This window comes from Python bivittatus, unplaced genomic scaffold (genome assembly GCF_059951505.1).
Source record: "Python bivittatus isolate LINGU-HERP-01145 unplaced genomic scaffold, Pbiv_v1 ctg000080_np1212, whole genome shotgun sequence".
Taxonomy (NCBI): domain Eukaryota; kingdom Metazoa; phylum Chordata; class Lepidosauria; order Squamata; family Pythonidae; genus Python; species Python bivittatus.
Window position 1 is genome coordinate 24,203,450 of NW_028277035.1, and position 25,741 is coordinate 24,229,190.

At 38.3% G+C, this 25,741-nt stretch overlaps 1 protein-coding gene across 1 annotated transcript in view; it reads left to right on the forward strand.

The window, feature by feature from the left end:
* Positions 1 to 605: 605 nt before the first annotated feature.
* The window catches only part of NSG2 (neuronal vesicle trafficking associated 2), a 60,229-nt gene continuing 35,093 nt past the window's right edge, over positions 606 to 25,741 (forward strand). The window contains exons 1-2 of the mRNA XM_007424350.3: positions 606 to 784; positions 1,558 to 1,708. Of these exons, the coding sequence (XP_007424412.1) occupies positions 1,580 to 1,708 (129 nt within the window). The 5' untranslated portion in view covers positions 606 to 784; positions 1,558 to 1,579. The remainder of the gene's footprint in view (positions 785 to 1,557; positions 1,709 to 25,741) is intronic.

A 25,741-nucleotide genomic window follows, 5' to 3' on the forward strand; every position in this document is an offset into this window, starting at 1 on the left:
TAGACTTTTTTTACTGGCAGGCTGAAAGGAGGCCATTTCTTGTTTTAAAGATCAGCTAATCTTTATGGTCTGATCTTAAGCATGTGTATTGCTTGAAAGTAAGTTGAATTCAATAGGTGCATTGCTCTGGCCTGGATGCTTAGAATTGTATCAGTATATGCATGATGCTAATTTACCATTTATCCATATTTGGATGCCTATTCTTAGAGCCCAGTTGTTGCCATGCTCCTCAGCTTCCAGTGGATGCTTTTTTCCAAGAATAGTGAGCTGTGTTGAAAATTCCTGCTTAGGATTTCTTGGCAACACAGCTCCGCCTGCTGTAGCTACATCTGCTCTAATTCCTGAAATCGCTACCTCTCTGTCAATGACATCACAGCAGATGGGAGTTAGACTCAGCACAGACCCAGAACTCTTACCATGCTGTTGGAAACCAGCAGGCCAGGCTGAGCGGGAATGTCGCCTGCTGTTCTCTGAGCAGACTGTAGGTGGCGTTGTAGATAAACACCGTCTTCTTTTCTCTTTGCTAGTGCTTGTGGCCGCCCTGGGCGACAGCAGGTGGTGCCAGATCCCGCACGGAAGCCGCCGCCCCAGCTTGGGAGTGTTTGCCTGCCGCAGACTCGAGCGGCTGTCTCTGCGCTCACTCCTTGATCCTCTTTCAGTAGCGTTTGGAACCAGCCGGCTGAGGAGCGAGGCGCTGTCCATTCAGCACCACCGGGGGGGTAAAAACCAGCTTTTTTGCGCAATCCGACGTGAACCTCCTTCCGAGAGCGAGGTGTGCCCTGCAGTAAGTAGATAGTGGGAGGATGATGGGGGGTGGGGGGCGGGAGGAGGATTCCCCCCTTGTTCGTCTGATTCTGAGGCATGTATTTGTGACCCGCCCCTGATTATTGGCGCAGATGCATCAGGGCTAAGGAAAAATGAGAAAGAAAAGGGGCTCCCAAATATCTTCTGTATTGTGTTCATTTGCTCGCAGAGTATAATTCATGCTGGAATATATCAGTTGCCAGAGAATAGGGGGTTGTTAAAGAATGATTCTTATTAAGCATCACTTCTGAAAGGTTTTGTGTAGTTGCTATGATTTTTTTAAGAAAGTAGATGCAACAGAATATATACAAATAAACAAACCCAATAAATATTTATATATTTGTATAAATAAACAAACAAACCTGGGCCAAATACATCCTTTGTTTAGATTTTTTTTTTTTTGTTAGAACAAAGGAGCCAAGCCAGGTTCATTCCTACAACCTGATCTTGATAGAAAATGATCCTTGTTTGGAGCTAAACCAACAGAAGCTTAGTTGTGGATGGTTCATGCTTGATGCTATATTCTTTAAAACAGGAAATAAATGTGAAATGCCTTCTCCCCTCCCCCCTCCCTCCCTCCCTCCCCCCTCCCTCTCTCCCTTCCAATTTAACAGAGATATGCAATTGGGAACTGCATGACCTGCAGGGTAATTGAAATATGGCAAGCTAGCATACTCTGTCCTTAATTTCCCATCCTTTCTGTTCTATCCTCTTTTTTGCCCCTTTAATACTGATCACCTCAATATGTTTTAGGTCTGGAAAGTGAGATCTAAGGATGGTGAAACTGGGAAGCAATTTGAATGAAAAGAACAAGCAGCAACCGTCCAATGAGGATGGTTTTCAGACGGTTCCTTTGATAACACCCTTGGAAGTAAATCATTTGCAGTTTCCAGCTCCAGAAAAGGTAAATGGAAAACAAAGCAAAATCTAAAGCAAAAGAAAAGGAGAACAGGCAAAAATGCGTCCCACTATTCTGCTCTGTTGCCTTTCAGAAGCATATAGAAAAGACCCATTGTTCTCTTTAAGGGGGTTGACGTTTCCTGTGTGCACCTGTGTGTTTTTAAAAGCAGAGCAGACCAGCATATAAAAGAAATGGTTCAGGGCTAAAGCCTGAAAAATGGTGGGGTCTGTTCATCCCATGGAATACAGTGTGTGGGTGTGGGTGTGTGTGTGGGGGGGGATAAGTTTATTTGAACAATCACAATGAATCTGTGTATTTTTAAATCAGCTTTAAAATTGCAACCCAATTGTTTATCTGATATGAAAGTAACCTGCTGCAGTTCAGTAAGAGCCATGAATTCTTTTTGACAAAGTATCGCAAGGGATGTTTCATCCCCCACCTCCATTACTTTATGGGAAGAGAAGGCTTTTGTCAGGCAAGCCAAAGCTCAGATTTTGAATGGCATCCTCAAAAGTCAGTATCATCAACTCACTTCTTATTGGGTCATTATTTTTATATGGTCTGTTGTCTAATCTGTACACATTATCCCTTTAGTATTATTATTAGAAGAAATAACGTAAGGTCATAAATGCATCTCATATTCATTTGATCTGTGTTTTATGGGGAAAAAGAATCACTGCAGTGCATCTGTACATTCAGTTCTCAACCAAAAATATGTAGAAAAGCACACTATGTGGACGGGATGCCTACATGCAAAGGTGAAAAGAGCAAATTATTGCATCAGCTTAATTCATCTCAATAACATCACCCTCCTGCCAAAATATTAAAAGTTCGCTTTTTAATATGTTATAATGAGTCATAATGTATTTTCTTATGTAGAGGAATTCCACTAAAGTAATTTGGTGATGCAGTGATTGAGAGATAAAATGATATAAAAGATTAACAATCCATAAAATTGCATTTCTGATTGCAAAGAGGTGTAATCTGAATTACTTCTTAGAAGCAATGGATATGATGGAAATATTGTGATAGAAAAATAAATTTAAAAAAATTATCTTTGAATCTTGAAATGTTTATTTTTTTCTTTCCAATAATTTTAAAAGCTTATTTATTTATCCAATTTATATGGCCACCCTTCTATCCAGGAAACTCTAGGCAGCAAATCAAAACAGAATTACATTAAAACAAAACAAACAAACAAACAACTACAATGGGATTGAGGATCAATAAAAACACAAAACCACTAGACACATCCATCCATGCCACAGCTCCCATACTAATGTCCCTGCCCCAATGCCTGGAAGAAGAGCCAAATCTTCATGGCCTTGCCAAAGGCCAATAGAGTAGGGGCTGTCCATATTTTGGGGGAGACTGTTCCGCAGGGCAGGCACCATAACAGAGAAAGAACATTTCTAGAGACTTGCTAGAAAACATTATATTATCAATGGCACCCACAACATGAATATGTGGGGAGAGTTCTTTATTGGTGCCAGTATTCTAGGATTCATTTTATTTCTAGCGTCTGCAAAAAAATTCTAAAACAAGACTAATTTTCTCTTCCTCTCCTTTTCATAAATGATATACATAGGAGGCACATGGTTCTAACAATTTGTGAGGAAGACTAAACACTTCAAGAACAATAATCTCAACAACATAGAAAAGAACATAACTCTGTCAGTGATTATTGCTGTTGATTGTTATATATAATTTGCAGGATCAGAACAATGGGCTTCTCAGTACTTTCCTGTGGAATGCCTTCAGAAGTGTGCTGGTGCCTTTATGCCCTGCTTGTGGATTCCCATAGTCAGGATTGGAGGTAGAATACTGTGCTAGATAGGCCTCATTCCTGGTTCACCAAAGTTTACCTTGTTTCAAAGTAAAAGCAATCGCTCTGAACTTAGGAATGGTACATACTCCAGACAAGAGCATTGTTTATCCAATACATAGGATTTCTAACACAGCAGGCTTTTGTTTAAAAGATCAATTTGTAGTAGTTCTAAATAAACCTAAGCAGTTGATCCAGTGGATAGCATATTTTTCTTGGGACATGGAGATCTGGGCCTGTACCCTTCTTCAACCATACAATTAATTTAGGCAAATATTTCATTTTCAAGTGGGAATAAAGGTGATATGGACTTCATTCTGTTTAGACAAGGAGCTCAGTGCATATGGATGAATGGCTGGGGCAAACAAGTTATTAGAAATGCAATCCAACATAGATTATGTGGGTGTCAGATCTGGCAGTCAAGGGCTTAAGCAGATCTTGAAAAAGCTTGAAAAATTTCATGTAGCAGTGATGATATCTAGGAATCTAGATGTTTTGGAAAATAACTGCCACAATTTCTTGGTGATATTGGTCAGAACTGATGATTTTTAGAGTTTCAAATATCTGGTGAGCTGCAGATTATGTGAGTCTGTGTAAAGTGACAGAACAATATAAGGTGTTACCCAATCACTAGCTTATGTTTCCTTCATCCAAACTTTCATTACAGTATAGTATTTGGGGCTTTGCTTACCTATGATGAATAAAGTTATGAGCAAAACGGAATTATGCTGTCATTTCCCAACTGTTGCCTTGTCAATAGGTCAGATTCTATTTGGTCTTTGGTCAGGAACTTGTAAGTCATATTATCCTTGGTTTATGGAAGAGAGGATATCAGCATTTACTGAGAAATACATAGAAGTATATACCACAATCTATGTACTTATATTTTTAAAATCAACTCTTACTATAGATGCACAATTCTAGTAGATGTTCCAGGAAAAGAGCCTTGGAGAACATTGGGAAATGATTACAAATCATCAACTTTATTTCACAACATTTTTATATGAATCAAGCAAGCTCTATTTCCTATAAAGATGCTTTGGAAATTAATAGTAATTTCCTACATGCAGTAAAGATGATAATTCCCCCCCCCCCAAAAGCACTAGTTAAAATTCTGTTACTCACTCCTTTCATATCTTCAGGGCATAAAAAGCATCTGTACATACACAGATAACTGATAATAAAGACTGGCATAGCATAAGCTATATATAGCAATAATTTGATATACAATGATATCTCATTTAACAGGATATAGAAGGAATTTATATTTACCTACAAGTTTCTTGTGCACCTTGGGGTACATCTGTGACTTTAGACCAAGGACATAACATACCATGTATATTAAAGATCAACAGTATTATATTATTATTATATTATGTTTCATATGAAAATTAGGCCTTTTCTAAGAAGCTTTTAGTGAAGGAAAGCAAGCTCACTGATGGCACTAGAAAGAAAAATAAAATATCGATCTGTTATAATTTATTTTTTTAAAACAAATGGGAGAAAAGATCCTTCTGAATACAATGAAATATTTAACATCTTGGAAAAGGCAATGATTTAAAAAAGCATTACTCAAAATCATTTAAAAATAGGGATATCTCAAGCAATTCCCAATTTGCCATTCTTATGTCAACTCTTCCATGCATGTATATTTCATAGTGTCTGAGTGTATCTACATCTACCTCTGTACATGTGTGTGAGTTCTCCAGCCAAGGCCATACAGAAGCTCACTCTCTAGTATACTGCCTAAAAAACAGTTGTGCAGATGATGAAATGCATTACCCTGTCTCTTAATGCAACACAGCTAAAATTAAACTGGTCAGACCAGACCAGCACATGTAATTGTGGTAAGTCCAAGGACAAGAAATAATAAAGCATCCCTTTCTTCAGAAAGATCTGAAATTGGCCAGTGACCAAGGTAGTAGCCTGGAATTGTTTAGAAATGTTTTTTTTAAAATTATTCCTAAATAGGAATTGCTGAGCAGATATCTCCTGAACAATGTTCTATTAATCAGTTGAGGCGTTTTAAAGGAAGAGATTTTGTAATGAGCATCAAGTTTCCCTGATTTACAAATCAATCCATCTTGGAGGATTTTGGAGGTTTTCACTGCATATCTAATTAAGAAGGACTGAAAATAATATCCAATCTCTGGTCTCTTTTAAATTCAGTTTTAAACTTGTATATGTGTCAATACACTGTATACATCTCTTAGGCGGTGGGGTGGAGGCAACAGTATGTTGGCTTGTAAGGTATTATCTAGATTAAAGATCCTAGCTTGCATAGAATAGCATGAACATGCTTGGGGTAAAAACGGTTTTAGTTGCACTGTGACATACTGCATGAAAAGTGCCAAAACTGTTAGAAGTGGTAAATATTTATGGGCCCATCTATAGGTGACTATTCCAAGATTGTAACTTGGAATATAAAAGGACAAAATTGTACAGAACCTGCATTAACAAATGAAACCAAAAATGAAGGGAAAGGAGATGTTGTAATAGTTCTGAATGAAGCTAGTAAGATCTTGTGGAGTGGAGATGATAATGAAAGCATAGGTTTAATTATGAACGAAAGGTACAAAAGGTAGAAAGTATGAACTGATCTCATCCCAGTTACTGTGCAAACATACTTTAAGTTGGTGATAATTGCATGTTTTGTTCCAGTGCATGGTGATAATGGAAGAACCAAAAGTGAATTTCGGAAAAAATTGCACAACATTCTGAATGGAAAAAAAAAATCTGTAAGGTGCCAGGAATGGTACATAGGAATGGGATGAGAATGTATGGAAAAAGTTGTTGGAGCATTCAGAATCTCAAGAATGAGACTAGTGATTATCTGGTGGGTATCTACTTAGAAAAAAAAAAATCTGTTTCAAATACATGGTTTAAGCATTATTCATACATATACATGGCAAAATAATAAATATAAATGTAAAAACAGAATTGATCATTTATGATGAAAGACTGAAAGGATTAGTGAAGAATACAGGTGGTGTGCTGTGTGATTCAGAATGTGGGACAGATAATTCGGTAATATCAGAAATGCATCTTGGGAAAATGGACATAGAAAGGAAAGAACAGAAAGAAATGAGAGGAAATTAGAATGACTACTAGAAGTGAATATATGTATATACACACAGATACACACACATGCGTGTGTGTGTATTCTCTTCCAACACATAGTTGCAGGGTGTAAGATGCAGGCAGGAACAGCATACACTGAATGGCACAACCAAGTAGCTGTCATTGTATACCAGAACATCTGCACAGTGTATGGGCTTGACCCTCCCAAGTCCAGATGTGACATTCCACAGAAGGTTGTGGAGAATAACAGGGCTAAGATCCTGAGGGACTTCCAAATCCCTATGGACAGGCCAGTACTGGCAAATCAACCAGACATTGTGGTAGTAGACAAGGACCAGAAGACAATGGTGGTGATAGATGTAGCTGCGCTAAGTGACAGCAACATCAGGAAGAAGGAGTATGAGAAGCTGAAGAAGTACCAGGGCCTGACGGAAGAACTAGACAGGATGTGGAAAGTCAAGGCCAAAGTGGTTCCAGTGGTGGTAGGAGCACTCGGGGCTGTGACTCCTAAGCTGGGAGAGTGGCTCCAGCAGATCCCAGGAACAACCTCAGAGCTCTCTATCCAGAAGAGTGCAGTTCTAGGAACAGCTAAGAGACTGCGCAGAACCCTCAAACTCCCAGGCCTCTGGTAGAGGACCTGAGATTGAGGAAGACACATACCACCCATAGGAGTGAGAGGGATTTTTTTTTACACACATACACACACAATCTGCTAACAGAATGAATGCAAAGTGGATGTAAAGAAAGAAGATGCAGAAGCTGCTTGGAACAGAATTAAAAGAATTATGTTACAGAGCGTTACAGGAGTCTGTGGAGTTCTGCTAAATGAGAAGTATGAAAAAGGATGCTTGGTGGAATGATGAAATGAAGCAGGCTATGGATCAGAAAAAATGCATATAACAGGATGATTATTGCAGAAAATGAGGATGAGAGACAGATACTGTAAATGTGGACATTGGAAAAAAAGATAGTTGCAAAGAATATACTCGAAGAGAGCAAGAGACAATTAAGATTAAAGGAAGCAAAGAAAATACAGAACAGTTTTAATAGAAATTTTAAAAAAATGTTTTTAAGGTGGATGAAAGGGCTAAACAAGAAGCCTCCAATAGAATGACTGGATTTTGATTTTTTTTTTTTTTTTAAATAAGGTTGATAAACTGCTTTGGGATGAAACTGAAATGAAGCAGGAAGGAGTATTTTAGAAATCTGTATAGGAACAAAAGTGATGTGGTGAAAAGTGAAGAAAAGAAAGTAGTAAATGCTGTGGGAGCATTGAAAAATAGTTATGCTGCAGGTGAAGATGGTGTAACTGGAGAAATGTTAAATGTGGACAAGTTTTGGTATACTGTATGTGCAGCTTGTTTAATATGCATGAGAAGACTGCATCTATTAATGCCATTGTTGTCCCATTCAAAGGGAAATATAGTAAAAGTGAATGGAAAATATCAAAGTGATTAATTTGTTAAGTATGTCTGGAAAGGTGTTTGGGAGAATTCTGATTGAAAGTTTACAAAAGATGACAATGAGCAAAATTTGGAAGTGCAGTGTTATTTTATGCCAGATAAAGAGTGTGAAGAATAGACATTTGCTCTTTAGCATTGAGGAATGTATGGACATGAGCAAGAAAGTTTATTATACATTTGTCGATATAGAGAAAGTATGTGATAAAGTGAATAGACTTGATTTATAGACTTTGTGGGTGAAGATAGAGTTAAAGGTTGTTTGATGAATGCGGTAAGAAAGGTATGTGATGGAAGCACATGTTAGAATAAGTGGAATGCTTTACAGATGATTTAACAATGAGCACCACTTATAATATGTTGGATTGAAACCATAAGTAAAACAAGGTGCACAATGTTTCCTTGATTTTTATTTATGTTTTATGGACAAATGTATAAAGAACATTTGTGTCAATATCAGTGGTGTGTTGGTTGTGGATATGAAAAAAAAATGTCTCGAAGACCAAGATATTGCTTTACAGGGAAAATGAAGTAGAAAATTTATACAGGGAAAAAGTTATATGTAAATAGTGAACAAATAAAGTAGATGAGATGAGTAGATAAATTTGAGTAACATGAGGCAATGTTCACTAAAGATAGAAAAATGGATGTAGACATTTTTAGATGTACAAATGCTGGTAGAAAGCTGCTGTGTAATATGTGGTCTGTTGCAAGAAATATAAGAAGCAACAATGGCTATGCATAAGAGTGGGCTTCTGCCAGGTTTTTTATATGGAAGTGAGAGTGAGATATTTCAGGGGAAATGTAAAAGGAAACTCAATGGGAACAGGGTACTTAAGACGTGTTTGTGTTTTGGTTTGGTTTGGTTTACATATATGAAGTCAGAAGGAATGCACTCAGAGGAAAGGGAAGACTGAAAAAATCATGATCGGATGGCATGGATGGGATCCTCAGAGCTGAAAATTAAAAAAAAAAAGAAAAGACAATGGATGAAGAGGTGTATGGAATGGGAGAAGCAACATATTTTGCAAAGACAGAAGGAGATACCGTGTGGTATAAACTAATTTTTGCTATTTTCTTTCTTTTTACTTACGACATGACTCTTTTATTTCAATTATTATTTTTTTTTACTCTTTTTCTATATTATGCATAACCTGGAACTGAATAGCATGCATATATAAACATGTGTGTGTATGTGTATTCAATATGGTAATAGATTTTTATTTTTTATTTTTTGGAAAAACCTTTTTTTTAAAAAAAAAGTTTCTTGAATTAATTTTTCCCCTTTTCTTGTGAAGATCATTCTAAATTCTTCTCCCACTCTGCTACCAGGCTCCTGATTTTTTTGCCACCACAGAGTAATGTGACTCTCCTACAACCTCCCGGTCTCTATGAAATCCTTAGTTTACTTTACTTTTAAAATGGGTACATCATCTTTCAAAACATTGTTTCCCCAGGACAGCTCACAATGCAATAAAATCACAAGCAAACATTTTGAAGAAGAATTAAAATGTACAATAAAATAAACAGTGAATCACCTAGAGTAGTTGAAAATGTTTCTAGGCAGCATATAAATTAACATATTTACATATTAAAAAGGCAGTACCATTGATGTTAGGTGTGTCTGACTTTGGAAGGGAATTCCAGAGTTGTGGAGCTATTCCTAAAATAGCTCATTCTCAGATATTTCCTTGTTGCCTCTGACCATTAGAGGGCATTCAGAGCAGAGCCTCTGAAGATGATTTCAGAATATGGAAAAGAATATATGTGAAAAGCATTCTTCAGATACTGTGGTTCCAACCCATGAAGGGCTTTATAGGATAATCCCAGGGCCTTGATAAATCCTTTAATTTTAGGAAATTTAGACAGACAAGGTCCTTCTTTGTTCACAAGGGGAACTCATAAATGGAGTCTTTAGTCCAGTGTTTTTCAACCTTGGCAACTTTAAGACATTCCCATCTTAACCAAGGGTCTTAAACCTTGGCAACTTTAAGATCCACCCATCTTAAAGTTGCCAAGGTTGAGAAACACTGCTTTAGACTGTGGCTTTTTTTTTTTAGATTTTAAAAAATCCCACCTTTATTATTTGTATAAGTAACTCAAGGCAGTGAACATGCCTAATACTCCTTCCTCCTCCTATTTTCCCCACAACAACAACCCTGTGAGGTGAGAATAATCATGCTAATGTTCATGAAAACACACTGCCTTTTGCCACGTTGAGAGTTACCTTGTAGACGGTGAGGCATCCGTTGCTCTGGTCTGGAAGCAAATATAATGCTGCATCTGTATTTGTAGTAACATATAGAAGAGAGCCGGTTTGATGTAGTGGTTAAAGGCACTGGGCTAGAAACCAGGAGACTGTGAGTTCTAGTCCTGCCTAGGCATGAAGCCAGCTAGGTGACCTAGGGCCAGTCACTCACTTTCAGGCCTGGGCAATTTCAAACCACCTCTGAGAAATGTTGCCAAGAAAACGTCATGGACTTGTCCATGTAGTCACCAGGAGTCTAGGCTGACTTGAAGGCACAAAATCGCCAGCATCACATAGAATCAGAATCTAGTATAGGGAAAAGTGTCAGGTTTTGTCTGCTTTTGGAAAAGTGTGATAGTGTCTGGTATAGTGTAATAAAATGGAGGAAGCTTTGGCAGGAATTCTAGGTAATAAGGGAGGCAGTTCAAAGGACCCCATTCAGTGCTTTCTTCAGGGCAACTCTATGGCTCAATGAAAGAGCACCTCTTTTGCCTGCAAAGCATTTCAGATGCAATGCTTGTGATCTTCTATGAAAAAGGCTAGGTAAGTGATGAAAAGGCCTTATCCAGCTACAGTTTAGGCGGTTTTGTGTTCAGTGAACTAATAATGTCATATGACATAAGGCCTCATCTTAGATCTCATCATCCCACATTGTATTACTATATCTGAGGGCAGTCAGAGTTCATTACTGCTATATAACCAAAAGATTTTTTGCAGATCTAGTTCTGATCACTATCTGTTTTTGTCCGTCGAGTTTCTTAGTGCTTTGATTCTGAGGCACACTTTGCATTTCTGGGAGCTCTGAAGACTGCAGTGGGCAGGGCTGAAGATGCAAAGTAGAGAACTAGGTCATCAGGAATATCCACAGGATCAAAATAAGTCAGGATGCCAATAGAAGAGAATATGTCTAGCTCAGGGTTGAACTGTGGAGTCCTTGGGGTTCTCTGAGCTTGGTTGTTTTCCTGCAAACATTTCATTACCCAGCTAGGTAACATGTTTGCAGAAAAACAAGCAAGCTCAGAGAACCCCAAGGATTCCACAAAGTCAAGATGGCAGTTACAACCATGCAATCAAAACCCTCAGTTTGTTTTTTTTTTAATGTGCATTGTATGTGCAACAGAAGTAGAAAAGAGGTGCGGTTTCAATTGGCAATCACAGCCATCATCTTGTCTTTTTTGACCCTCCCCTGTAATTGCCCCCGACATATCATGCAAATTTTCCCCTGGCTTTTCGGATGGGGAGGGGCTTATTTTATTTTCTTTGTTTTTCATTTAATATTAAATTAAATTAATTAAATTCAGTAGGCCAGATTTAGAGCTTACAGAATAATGATTTTGTGTATCCTGTCTCACACATGCCACTGATAGTTTGTCACTGCAGTTAGGTTCAGTTAGGGTTAGGCCTGGAAACCAGGAAAAATAAGTTTGAGTTCATATGCAACTATATCTTAGGCATTGCCAGACTGTTTTTTGACATCTTAGGTCTTGGGAACAGAATAAATTAAATACCAATGAGCGGAAGCATGGGTATTTCTTTTATTGAATAACTGATCCAAATGTCAAACTCCTGCTATGATTCTTTTTTTAAAGAAGTGAGGTACAAGCATGTGGTCTACTCCCAGGTCTGCTTTTAAGCAATGTGATTCAGAGTGCCTATACTATTTTTAACTGAGCTGTTATAGGTGGACATTTTGTTCTATGTGAGAGTATAAATAAGAATGCATTCAATGAAGAAGAAATGAAAAGAAATTTATAGCCTTTTCCTTTTTCTATGCAAGTTCTTAAAAACAAGGAGTAACCTTTATTGAATTTAGTGGGTCTTGCTCCTGAGTAGATTTGTATAAATTTGCACTCTCAAGAATGACTATTACTATGAAATTTCATACCTTGACAATCTATACTGTAAGTCTGTTTGTTTGTTGCCTTAAATAAACCTTAGAATTGTCCCAGCTTTTCAATTTTAGTGAAAAATCTCTCTATAATCTTACAAATATTTCTATATTTGAAAGACTTCAAAAACTTTTGTGATCAGCTCAGTAATACCTTATTCCCTTTAATGTAGGTAATATGTAATGCTAAACAGTTGGGAAATTAATCTTCTTGAAGTTAATCAAACATCAGAAGAAGTATGAGGCATTACCAAATCAAAACATTTGTCTCCATTAACTTCCACATTTCCATATTAGGAAATATTTAAGAACATGGGAAGCTTGCTTAATTTCAGCAATCATTTTCACTTATACAGAAAAGGTCTGCCATCAGGTTCACATCCGCTTAACCTCCAATGGAATGGGGGTGTGGGGACTCTTAATAGGCATTATCAAGATGTTCATATCTGATAGGCAAATTCAATCCTGGCAAGATGGTGTTTGAGGTGTTTTGTGGTATGCTATATAGAGCTTTTGGATTGTTTGTTTATTTTTTGAGAGCCAGTTTGGTGTAGTGGTTAAGGCATCAGGCTAGAAACTGGGAGACCGTGAGTTCTAGTCCCACCTAGGCACAAAGCCAGCTGGGTGATCTTGGGCCAGTCACTCTCTCTCAGCCCTAGGAAGCAGGCAATGGCCAACCACTTTTGCAAAACCTTGCCAAGAAAACTGCAGGGATTTGTCCAGGCAGACTTTGAGAATCGGACACTATTGAACAGAATCTATCTATCTATCTATCTATCTATCTATCTATCTATCTATCTATCTATCTATCTATCTATCTATCTATCTATCTGATGACCAACACTTTGAACTGGTCTTGGAAGCCTACTGGTAACCAGTGCAGCAATTTTAGAATAGATGTTACCCTGCAATGATGGGGTTGATCTGCAAGTAGTTTCACAGCTACATTCTGGACCAGCTACATCTCCAAATGGTGCCCCACATAGAGTGCAACACATTAATCCAGCTAAGCATGAATTATCATTACTAAAGAATCCTAGGCTAGGTAAGGTTGCAAGTAGAGCACTAGGTGAAGCTGGGCAAAGGGCCCTCTAGCCATTGATCTACATGCTGTTTACACAGTAGCTGTGAGCCCAAGAGAACTCCTAGATCATGAACTCATTCCTTCAGAAGTAGCAGGATGCTATCCAAGAACCAGAGTTATTAGATGCTTATTGATGTACAGAAAGTCAGTCTTGGAAGGATTTAATCTAAATTTATTTTGCTCCATCCAGACCGTAACAATCTGCAGACAGTTCAGGCTTTTCATGGCATTCCCAACTTAGCCCAGGATGGCAAAGTATCATCATCAGAAGTCTGATGGCTCCTCACCCTGAACTGGAGAAAGACTTTACTAAGCAGCTTCACATACATATGAAATAACAGGGGGGAGAGCCCTATGATACCTCACATTGGAGCAACTATAGCCTCAAACGCTGTGATAACAAACTAGAACTGCCCATTCAGGAAGCTGCAGAACCACTGAAGAACTGTGCCTCCAACCTCCAATCCCCAGTCTCAATGGTGTTGAAAGCCCTAGAAAAGTCTAAAAGGACCAAGAAGAAACACTTTCCCCATTGCGGTCCTGACAAAGGTCATGCAACAAGGCAACAGTGCTACTTATATCCCATGACTGGGTCTGACACCTGATTGGCAACAATTCAGATACCTCTCTGAAGGGAAGCTGCCACCATCTTCTTCTCCAAAGAGCCCCCCCCCCCGTGTATGTATCTGTATGTGTGCATGGCGGGGGGGGGGGGGGGGAGAGAGCAACAACCCCAAGTTATCAAAAATGTCTGGCTCCTAGGGGGGTTTTTCCATGACAGTCATGCAACCATATCCTTTCAAGCAAGTATCATTACTCCATCCTCAGATTTGACAGTCTTCCTAATCCAATTACTCACATCCTGCTTAGCTGCCTGTAGGAGCCAGGAAGCTCAAGGATCCAGGCATTGCTCATCACAAAGAGAACCCAATTTACTTCCTTGAGTATAATAAGCTCAAAAGAAGCTTACCAAAAGAAACCCAGAAAACAGCACAAGACTCTGCCTTGCTCACCTTGCTGGATTCTGTCCAACTGGCACCCAAACCAGAGTAGATGCAAACAACTATCTACCAAGAAACCCACAAAAATAATCCAGCACACCTGTAGGCATTTTATCCTATTCAACTTTTCACAAAAGAGTCTGGGTAAATCTGAAAATGGCTACCAGGTGGGAGTCGTGCATAGTGCAAAGAAGAATGGACATTTTGCTGCTCTTATCACAAGAGTGCAAGCTCAGAGATGAACTATCATATCCACTTCTGTTTATCCTCCACTTATTACACAACACTTTCACATAATGCATTTCAGTAAGATAGAATAAACTAGCTTACTAGTACATAACCATAAGGATAGGATATCTGTCAGTTTTAGCACGTTTTGGACAGTATGGCACAAGCACAACCAAAGTCCAGTTTTATTTCAAATATATTTATACTATTCTACACATGATAGTACTTCCAGGCTACTGTTGCTCACATCTCACCAACCTGGAGGTACATGCAGTGTATGGCCATACTCAGAGAATAAAAGGAATTGCTTTCTCTCTCTCTTTCCCCCTCCCTCCCTGCACACATACAGATAAATACACAGGGGCGGGGGGGGGGGCTCTTTGAGGAAGAAGATGGTGGCAGCTTCCCTTCAGAGCGGTATCTGAATTGTTGCCAATCAGGTGTCAGACCCGGCCATGGGATATAAACAGCATTGTTGCCTTGCTGCATGACTGTCAGGTTCAGCCCAAAGAACTCCACGAGACAGTGCAAATACAGTTCTGTTGCGTTTATTAGCTTCCAACTTAAGACAGAAATCTCTCCAGACTGAACCTAAGTTCCCAAGCCAGCAAGCCACAACACCGTGAATTCCTTAGGGAGGTGCCAGTCTCATCTTCTTAAACTTCCCACGCTCCTGCTGGGGGCTAAGGAAAGGCTTATCTCCCTGAGTGTGGCCTTCATAACACCATTCCATCACAATGACCTTTGTCAGGACCTCAATGGGGAAAGTGTTTCTTCTTGGTCCTTTTAGACTCAGAGAATAAGGGGAAGACCAAGACAGTTAGGATTAGATGGAGTTAATGAGATCCCATGTTCTTGCTTCTCTAATTACAGCAAGCAGGAGCAGCGGTGATCAGGAGACGCTGGGGATTAGCTCTAAGACTTCTACTGACAGATGGTCCAGTCAATTGCTGATGTAAGTCCTCATACCTACACTTGTTTAATCAGAAGGTATCTTTTACAGTTGAACAAAGCAAAACTATCTCCAATTATCAAATTCAGTGTGAAAAACAATGAAAATAAAACAAAATAAGCCTCAAGAACAACAAGAATTCAAAAGCCTAGCAAAGAAACATACTCTACTAGGACCAGCCAAGCACAGTTCCTGTTGTATAACAGCAGTTATACTCCAACACCTGAAGACCACCAGCTCCTCATCCCCTAATTGTTCCCTGGCCCTCTTATTTAAAAAGAGTAAGACAACACAATCACAATTTCAGTCTACAAGTAGGAATCCTATTTTATATTTTATTTTATAAACGGTGGCAAAATAGCACATTTCGTGGACAAAGCTTTTGGCTCCAACCCTCTCTCTGTAATGCTGACTTTCTTTGTGAGGGACTGTTTTTATATTCAAAAATATATACTTTTTCAAGTACATATTTACACAGCTGATTATCTCTTTACAAGGCTCCATGAATATGTCCAACTTAAGAGAAACTTTTTTTAGAAAATCTCATAATTCTGGTAGTCAAGTGGCAAGTGGCTGTTTTCAAAGTTAGCCTTTAGCCAACCCAAAGCATTTCTTGCCTGAGGTAGAGCAGCAAAGATTCTCTCCCCATTCCCCACCTCCAACCCAAGTTATTGTATGTAGTACTTAGTAATTGGCTGCCTAATGATAGGCATCAGGTTGGGTGAAAAAATATGCTTTTCCTGTTACCAGATTGTTAGCAACTTTGGCACAAGGCTATGTGCAGAAGAAACATTTTGTTATTCAATTGGGTTTTCCCTGAAGGAGATGGGATTTCTTCTTTGGCTTTATACTCATTATGACATTACAAATTATGGGAAAAGGTATACCTTCAGGAATTTATCTTGGATGCAACTTTATGTCAAAGCAAAAGGCATCTTCAGAGGAGTTTTGTTTTTAGATTTTTTTAAAAACAAGGATTCTATTATGGGAGAATATGCCCACAGGGATTCAGCTGTAAAGGCCAGCATTTCAAAATGTCAAAAATATTAGTTGGCAACCCTTTTTCATAACAGAAGAAAGAAAAGGGATGGAAGAACATGAGTGAAGACAACTCCCTCTCCTCCCACAGGGCCTTTATCACCAACTGCTCAGTGGGAAGAATTTCAGAGTTTTCATTTGTGTTTTGAAAGATATAATTTATTGGACTTTTAATTATGATTGTTGATTGTGCTTAATGGGATTTGTATTCTGAAAAGTGTGGTACAAAATAATGGCAGTAAATTAAAAAGGAAACCAGTGAGAACCTTATGCATTTTCATTGTGAGGACAAGGAGGTATGCTTGTGTCTCTTGAAAGCAAGAAACTTCTAGGCCTGGGATCAAGTCAGATGCTAACCACTGTCAGAGTTCTTTACCTTCCAGAAGTCCCTGCTAAGGGACGGTTATGATTCTACATTTCCTGAATGGTATCAGAGGGAGGGTTTCAGTAATGGGAATCCCTCTCTCCTGGACCTTTAAGAAGGGACACAAGAATCAACCTTGCTGAAGGGAAATCAGCATGGATTCTGCAAAGGTGAACCCTGCCTCACTAAACTTCTAGAGATTTGTTATAATGTTAACAGACTCATGGATGGAGGTGACATGTTGACATTGTATTCTTGGATTTTCAGAAAGTCTTTGACATAATTCCTCATCAAAGGCTTCTGAGTAAACTTAGTAATCATGGGAGGGACCTATCTATTATTTTATGGATTACTAATGAGATAAAAAAAATAGAAAGCAAAGGATACGAATGCATGGGGAATTTTCTCAAAGGAGGGAAGGTAAGAAGAGATTCCTCAAGGATCTCTGTTCTGACCAGTGCCTTTCAACTTCTTCATAAATAATCTTGTCTTTGAGTTAAGCAGTGAGCTATCCAAGTTTGCAGATAATAAAAAACTATTCAAGGTAATGAAAACCAAAAATATTTGTAAAAAGCTCCAAAAATGTCTCTTCAGGTTGGGTGAATAGAAACTGTGGTTCAATTTAAATAAGTATAAAGTGGAGGCGGTGGGGGAAAGGTACCCTATTTTCACATATATACTGATTGAGTCTATTGTCTGTATTTAACCAGGAAAAAGATCTTGGGGTCATAATAGGTTATTCAGAGAAGATATTGATACAATGTTCAACAGCTGTGAAAAAGGCAAGGGATTATTTAGAAAAAGGATGGAAAATAAAGCTATCAACACTGTGATACTGTTATACAATTCTATGGTACGTACACATCTGGAATACTGTACACCTTGGGTCACCACATTGAAAGAAAGGATATAACAAAGCTGGTAAAAGCTATGAACTTCCTTTTCCAGTTGGTGTACAAGCCCATTTGATATAGGCTGAACCTAAGTGTCACAGCCCAGTTTCTCAGGGAGGAGAATATCTCCATCCTTCTTGGATTTAATTTTAGCTTGTTCATACTCAGTCCAAACATATGGCTGCACTTAATCAACCTTGGTTGATTTAAAACAAAAACCTAAGCAGGATCAGACCTTATTGGTACTTAAATGGGAGATCCCCAAGATGGAAGTACAATGGGCATGAGAGGCCAAAGATCTAGATATTGAACAGTAGTCCCCCAGCATGACTTTCTGGACACAACCCAACAGGAAAGGTAAGAAACTCTCTAAAAAAAAAAAATGCTTGATCCTGCCAGGGATTCAGAAATATTTGATGATTAAGGCTATTGAAAGATGCTGAGAGGTTCAGGAGAAGCCATTATTTCCCTCATGCAGCTTCCACCATAAGTCATTCTGTACCCTGGGGTAAAGAAATAGATCAGAGAGGCAACTTTGTCATAAAGCCCAAGGAAGCTATGGCTCCTATCCCTGGTGAATTGTGAAGTGGAATGAGGCAAATCAAGATGATAAGCGTCTTGAGATAATCTTGAATGGGTCTTTTCGAGGAAGGAAAGCAGAATCATTTAGCTTCTCCAGTCTTGCTCTGTACTTTCAAATTACAACTCTATTCATCATCATCACCAGCATGGCTAATCAGCCAGCATGATGAGAATTTGTCAGCCGAAACATCTGGAGAGAGCAGAAAAGCAGGAGAATGGAAGAATGATAAAATTAAGATGGAAAGTGGTCAAGATATAAAATGGAAGAAAACACAATCCATACAAATAACATGGTTCAAGAATGAAAAGGGGAAGTAAAGACTGAGAAAAGATAATTAATAGGAGGAAAAGTCTGTTTTGAAAGGATGAGGAAGACTGAAGTATGCTTTAAAGCTTTGGGGAAAAGGCTAAGAACAAGGAGATTAATGAGATAGAAGGGCAAGGAGAAAGAAAGAAATGGAAAAGATGCAAGGCTAAAATAAATGGCGCGTTAAGTTCAAGATAGGTATATAATCCTACTCACACTTATTCAGTCATAAATCCTGTCATGTGCATTTGGGGACACATGTGTTGGACTGTAGCTTTAGAGAATGTAAAGATGTCCCTTATGTAGAATTCTTCTGGGGGAATTTGGTGGTGAAATTCAAGTGACAGTCCTATGGAATTGCGAACCATTTACTGTAAGACAGTAAGAAAAACCAGAGACAGTATAAAATGTAGAGCCCAATCTCATCTCCATTACTATCCTTATGCTAGAGAGTATAAATGAGAAAACATAGCTATGTGGCAATCAATGAAATCAATGTGAGTTTGAATATTGATTTAGATGAGTCAGGAATGTGTCTTTTGAAAAACAAATGTGTAGACCCTCTCGTGCTTTTTTTCATTCTTTTTCTCTCTAACATAGGGAATGCCCTGGCCATGACCACAAGCTTTCTAAGTACGCGTAGGCCAATTCCAAACCAAGAACCATAATTTCTTTTGGCAGGAATTTAATGTTTCATTTATTAGCTTCACCAATCCCAGGGATTCCTGCAGTGAGGGAAGCTTTTCATTATTAATAATCTGGAGAAGAAAATTTTAAACATTCATGATCTGTGCTTCTTACACCACCTGACCTGCAATACATTATATACTCCTTTGCTGCAAAGTGGGAATTACATGTCCTTTCCTTAAGTGAATTATTTAAGAGCATTCATAGTGCTCAATCATGCTAAATATTATCACTCTATCCTTGGTGAAAAAAGAAGAGTTGAAATGCAAGCATGAACTGCGAACAAATGGTCCTAAATTTCCTCAAGTGAAAAATGGTCTTCAGTCAGTACAAGCCAGGTTGTAATATTGTCTTAATCTTTAGCCTAAAAGTCTGGGTCTTTTTAAGGAGGAAATAGCATAATATTCTTGCCCTACATTATATGTTTCCTTTCTTATTGTACCTCTCCCATTCCTTTTTAAATTTGGACATCCATTATAGTTTCAGGCAAAGTTCAGGGTGGAATATGAACACTGAACTTAGAAAAGAGGTGAGCATTGCAACTTTAAGTTCTTTTTCAGCTTATATTAAACTCTGAGCTGGAAGAAAAGTTTCCACTTTACCATCTTCCTGTTCACTCTCCTGAATGGAAATGTTGCAAAGCAAGGAGATATTCCAGCAGGACTTTTTCTGACTAAGAAAACCTGTCAATGTAAGCTTTGGATGGAGGAGACTTACATACTGGGAAGTAATAAAATGGTTGGGTGGAGGGAAGAAATCCACCCCCTCCCCATTAGAAATATTTCTCCCAAAGATCCTAGAAGATAGGCACCCTTCCACTAATGTTTTTGCTTGTGACTGCAGACTGTTTATATCTCCCTGGTCATGATTGAGCAATATCTGCCTGTTCTGGGAATTGAAATAGGGAGAAAACATGATGTGGCTTCAGAATCAGATTGGCACATGTCTTTGGGTTTCATGGCCATCACTTAGTCCTTAGTGGCTTGGCAAGAACATGAGCTAGATCTGCAACTGGAATTGCCTGAGAAAAGACAACTAGTTATCTGGGGGAAGCCTGCAATATATCTGGAAATGTACTGTATTTTGACCACAGCACAGCACTAGGCTTTTAACTGGTATCTAGCAATGGGGATGTCTCGATTAATTCTTGTTAAAAGGTATTTATAAATATGATTTCCTGAAGGCATTTTTCTGAGCTTCCATTCTCCTATGTAAAAAAAACAAAAGAATAATGACTTGCCTTATTAAATAGAATTATGAAGTATTAATGTATCATTGTAGTTTTTTTTGTTTTATTTTTTTTGTTCATCAGCAATTAACAAAAATTATCAAGTAACTAAATAACATAAATCTATAATGCATAAAGAAAAATAAAATCCACTCAAAAGTAAAGAAAAAGGTAAAGAGAAACAGACAATAAACCTCTTAATAGTTACCATTCAGTATATCATAACTATTTCAGATAATGGATCTGTTACAATTAAGATAATGCATAAAATCCATCCAGATTTGATAGTATTGTGATTCCTACCTCTGATGTTTCATTATTCAAACCTAATCTGTAAAATTTTCTAGCATGGTAGAAGCTTTATTGATTGTGGAACCGTTATTGATCCACATCTCAATTAGTTAGTCTAGAGTTTTCCATCATTGAGTGATTATTATGTTAACTGCTAAAATTAAATAGAGAATAAATTCCTTATTTCCAAACTTAACAATTTGATCACATAAATAAATGCAATAGCCATAGCTCTGGGTAGCATTCAATTCTCTGCTTGATAATAATACTTACAATTAACACTTGCTGAAGATTTTATGCTGAAAGTGTGTAACTATATCACATGATCATCATTTTTTTTTTTTAAAGAGCCCATATGATGCTGATGATTGTACTACTTGGGGAGGAAAACTAATGGTTGAAGGGTTATGGTACTTGTAGTTAATGGTTTCAGAAAAAACAGAGTACCTCTTTAGTAACATGATTCTTAGGTCAGAATGGTTTCAGGGGGTTTTGTTTAGTGGTACATTCTTATTCTTGATCCCTGCTCTATGATTCTGCCAAGATAATTTTGCAAAGCATTTCAAAAAGGTTGTACTATAATGTTAATGCCAAATATATCTCAGCATGTCCTGTGAAGTAGTCTCAAAGCTGAAGCTGACATTGCATTTCCTCCTCTTGAACCTATACAGCACTGAAGACTGGGGAGCAGGAAGAGAAGGGCTAGGAAAATAACAGACCTATGGAATTGTGAACCATTTTAGACAGTGAGAAAAATCAGAGGGGACAATCTTTTTTAGCTGTTTTGTTGCATCCAGTTTGTTATACATGCCTTCTTCTACTGTGTGTTGGGACATTTACATTAGTTCATCATAACTCTTTCATTATACATGAAACATTCATGCTGGATGCTTGACTATAATTGAAGGCTCCTTGTATTGATCTTAGCTTCAGTTTTCATCTGCTCCTCTAAGTTATCTTTGATCTTATTTTTATCAGACTTTTTTTTTCTGCAGAGCTTTTAAATAATAATTTTACCTTCATTCAAATTTCTGTTTTAAGAGTTCTGGGTAGTTGTTAACTGTATCATCTCGTTTGGTTAGTCTAGGAAATATTTTAAAGAAATATCCAGTGTGTTGTGAGTATCTATCCATTCTTCCATCTATCCACCCATTTCTTTGAATCCCATTTAAAACTGTGAAACTGACAATCTTCTGCTGCATCAAGTGCAGGAACCAATCACACTTTTTAAATACACACACACAGACACACACAGACACCCCCCCCCCAATAATGCTCATTTGGAATAACTGTGGGATGATAAACACTTCATGTATCAAAACCTATTGTTAGTGTCATGAAGGGGATCCTTTTTTCATGTTTTAATCATTAATCTTTCAGTCTGGAGAGTCTACTCAATCCAATTTAGGAACTAGATCCAATAGGGTTAATCTGAAGAAAGAGGTTTTTAACAGAGTGGTTATGATATTGGACTTGGAGTGGGAAGACTTAGATTCTCATCCTCCCACATCCACAGAATTTCACTGGGTAATGTGGAACAGTCACTTTCTCTCAGCCCGACCTTCTTTACAGGTTGTTGTAGGGAAAAATAGGCAAAGAGAATGCTGTAGCTTGTCTAGAATACAGCAACTCAAGTATCCAGATTTGCCTGTATAACACCACTACTCTGAGAGCTGCTTGGTTGCCATTTGGCCTCCAGGTGCAATTCAAATTGTTGGTGGTCACCTTGAAAGCCCTTTGTGGCTCAGTGTCTAGGGATTTGTGGGACTACCAACTCCTCATAGTATTTATCCATCTGATATGATCTGTTAGGGTGGGCTCCCTCCTCAGAGAGTGCCATCTTCAGGAACCATGAAAGTGAGCTTTCTTGATTGTTATCATCTTCTGTAGAGAAGCACCCTCCCAGATATCAGAATGGCCCCTTTTCTGCTGGTTTTCAGGAAGGCCACTAAAATGCCAGCCTATAGGTGGAGCCAGGACTTCTAAGTCAGAAGATGAGGTATAGTCGCAAGGATTTCTTCCTGAAAAATTAATATCTGGACACTAGAGGTTTACTTGTGTGTGTATCAATATAAATTATTTTTGGAGGGTTTTTAATATCAGTAAACTCTTGCCCAGTTTTCTAGAAGTCAACAATGCATTAATATAAATTAAATAGAGAAAGCATGTTGAATGAGAGACAAAGGAATTAAATCTGAAAATGAATCAGAGAATGCAGAGAGGTTGTTCTGATGTAGTGCAGTACCTTCATTGCATTTTATGATTAGAGAGGGGGAAAGGTACATTCAAGGACCGGAGATCTGCAGAGTTGAAAGGGAATGGATGCTGTGTTTGACTTGTTTATAAATAGAGCACGGATGCATTTGCAGAGCATTACTGAGCTTAGGGCTAATGATCAATTTTCTTTAATTAATGGCCCAGGCTTTAGAAAGCATGGAGAAAATAAGTAGAATCAAGGTCCAACCAGTAATATAAGTGGAGAACAGATAAGGAAAAAGAGATGTCACTGCACTTAACGGAAGTAGAGCTTTTTCAGTTAACAGAGACAGTACTTGTTGGTACAGAATAGCAGGGGATCACCTCAAGAGGATCACACCTAATTTGTCCTGAGAACTTTCAGTATAAACAGCAAGACCAACTCAGCGTATACTCTTAATTAGAAGCTCTTAGTTCCATGTTGCCTAGCCAAGGGTTGGAGCTAATGTCATTTTGTTACCTTTTTACTAGCATAATATGGTGCTTTCTTTTACAAGTTTTCCTAGCCTCTCCTGGACTGAGAAGGCCAATAATTTTTATTTTAAAAATACTTGCCATTATTTTTATCCTGATGCACCTGTTTTACTTCTATACTATATAACATTTATAAACTCATTGGATGGAGTCTTGGTTTCTTTATTCATATGTGCTGTTAAAATTGAAGGGTTATTTATGCACACTGGCCACTTGTGGTTAATATGATGTGGACTGGCAAAGTGGAGCAGCCCAGACAACTTGGACATGCCTCTCATGGCATTTGAAGCAGACATATTTTTATTTCTGGGGTGATCTCTGGGGGAAAAAAGATTCTTCAAAGAAACTTCGAAGAAGAGGAAGATTGGACAAGGCACTGATTTATTGCCATGTGGTATCTCCAAGAAGTGTCCCATTTTTACATTTGAAAAAATGTTCTATACTATAAATAGGGCAGAAAGAGGTGCCTGCATGTTCTGATGCTTTCATCAAAATGATAAATAAACCCTTTTGGTACATGCGCATGATGACATGATGCACATATAAAGAGGAGAGGGCAATGCTGTTTTGTCATTGGCTCCCCCCCACCCCAGTATTTCTCAGGGCAGCAAACCAACAGATAAATGCACACATATTATTTAATTAATTCATTAGATTTAATGTATAGGTTGCCCAACTCCTAAGAACTCTGGGTGACTAATAGCTAAAAAACACAACATATAAAAACAATGCAACAGACCAGAAGAACAACATGCAAAAACTAACCAAAATAGATTGATCCAAAATAAAGCAAACCAAAGCAAACCAAAACACAAATTGGGCTCCATTTCCCAGAGATCCTCAGCTGTTTTTGTGCTCCTCCAATAACCAAGGTGATCCAGGATCTGTGCAAGGAGAAAGGCTGCACAGGGGCAATCCAGTCTAAGGCCCCATCCTCATGCCTCTTCCAGGTGTGACTAGGGCCTCAACCAAACTGCCCAGCAGACCCTCAGGGAAAACTCCAAGCTCTCTCTGAAACCCAACTAGGTCCATCAGTCACCTGTGCTGGCTGATCTAATATGTCCCTCCAACATTTCACAGATAAAAATGGCACACTCCTATGCAGGAACTGATGGAGTATAACAGCTGGAAGGGTCCTTCCTTCCTTCCATTTCAATCTTATCAGAAATACATAAGAAAAAAATACAACAAATAAACAGTGGTAATAACAGTAAAACTGAGTGTAGTTTTCATGGTGCCACATCTCTTTCAGAACAATAAATCAATCTCCAAAAGTTTCGCCTTCTGCAATAACCAACTCTTCATAAATCTCCTGTAATGGTATGTGGGAATGACTTTGGGAGATGGGGGGAAGAGATGCTGCCTAGGGAATGGCCAGATAAGAGAGGGCATAGCCCGCAGCTGCATAATGGATAGAGAAAGAGGCTTAGTAGGAACCCTCCCTAACTTCTCAGGCTGTAAAAGAGATGGTGGGAAATTTGTACTTTTAGACTTGCAAGATTCTGTTAATGTAGACTTACAACAAAGTAGTATTAGCACATCTGATTGTGTATCCTGTCTGGCTACCTGGGAAGGCTGACATCTCTAGAAGGCCATAAGGGTCAGTTTTACAAATGATTCTGTAGAAAGGGAGTCCCCACAGATAATATTTCCATGGCCCCTCACTCCAAATAAGTGGGGACCTTCAGCAGATATTATCTGCTTGCATGCTTTACCTGGGATAGACAGGCTTGAAGAGACCCAGGCCCAAACCCATGTAGGGCTTTAGAGGTAATAATCAACATCTTGTATTGATCATAAAAACAAATCAGATGTATTACTAGTAAAGAGTGGGCAATCAAAGTTCATGCTCACAGATAACTAAAAATAGGAAAATAAATTATCCACAAAATTCATATATACGTATGTTTGCTCCACCATTTGCAGGATGCTGTTTCCATTTCATGAATGAACTGGAATGATTGGTCAATGAATCTGTATCAGGGAATTTTGAAGCAAAGACTGTTCTTTTACAAATAGAGCATCTTACCGCATACCACACAGCTTTCCCCTCTTCATAAAAATTATCCTCTCTTCCATATATTTATGAAAATAGTGTGCATCTGAGCATTCAAAGAGTGCTTTTCATTCACTGCTCAGTCTTCACCTC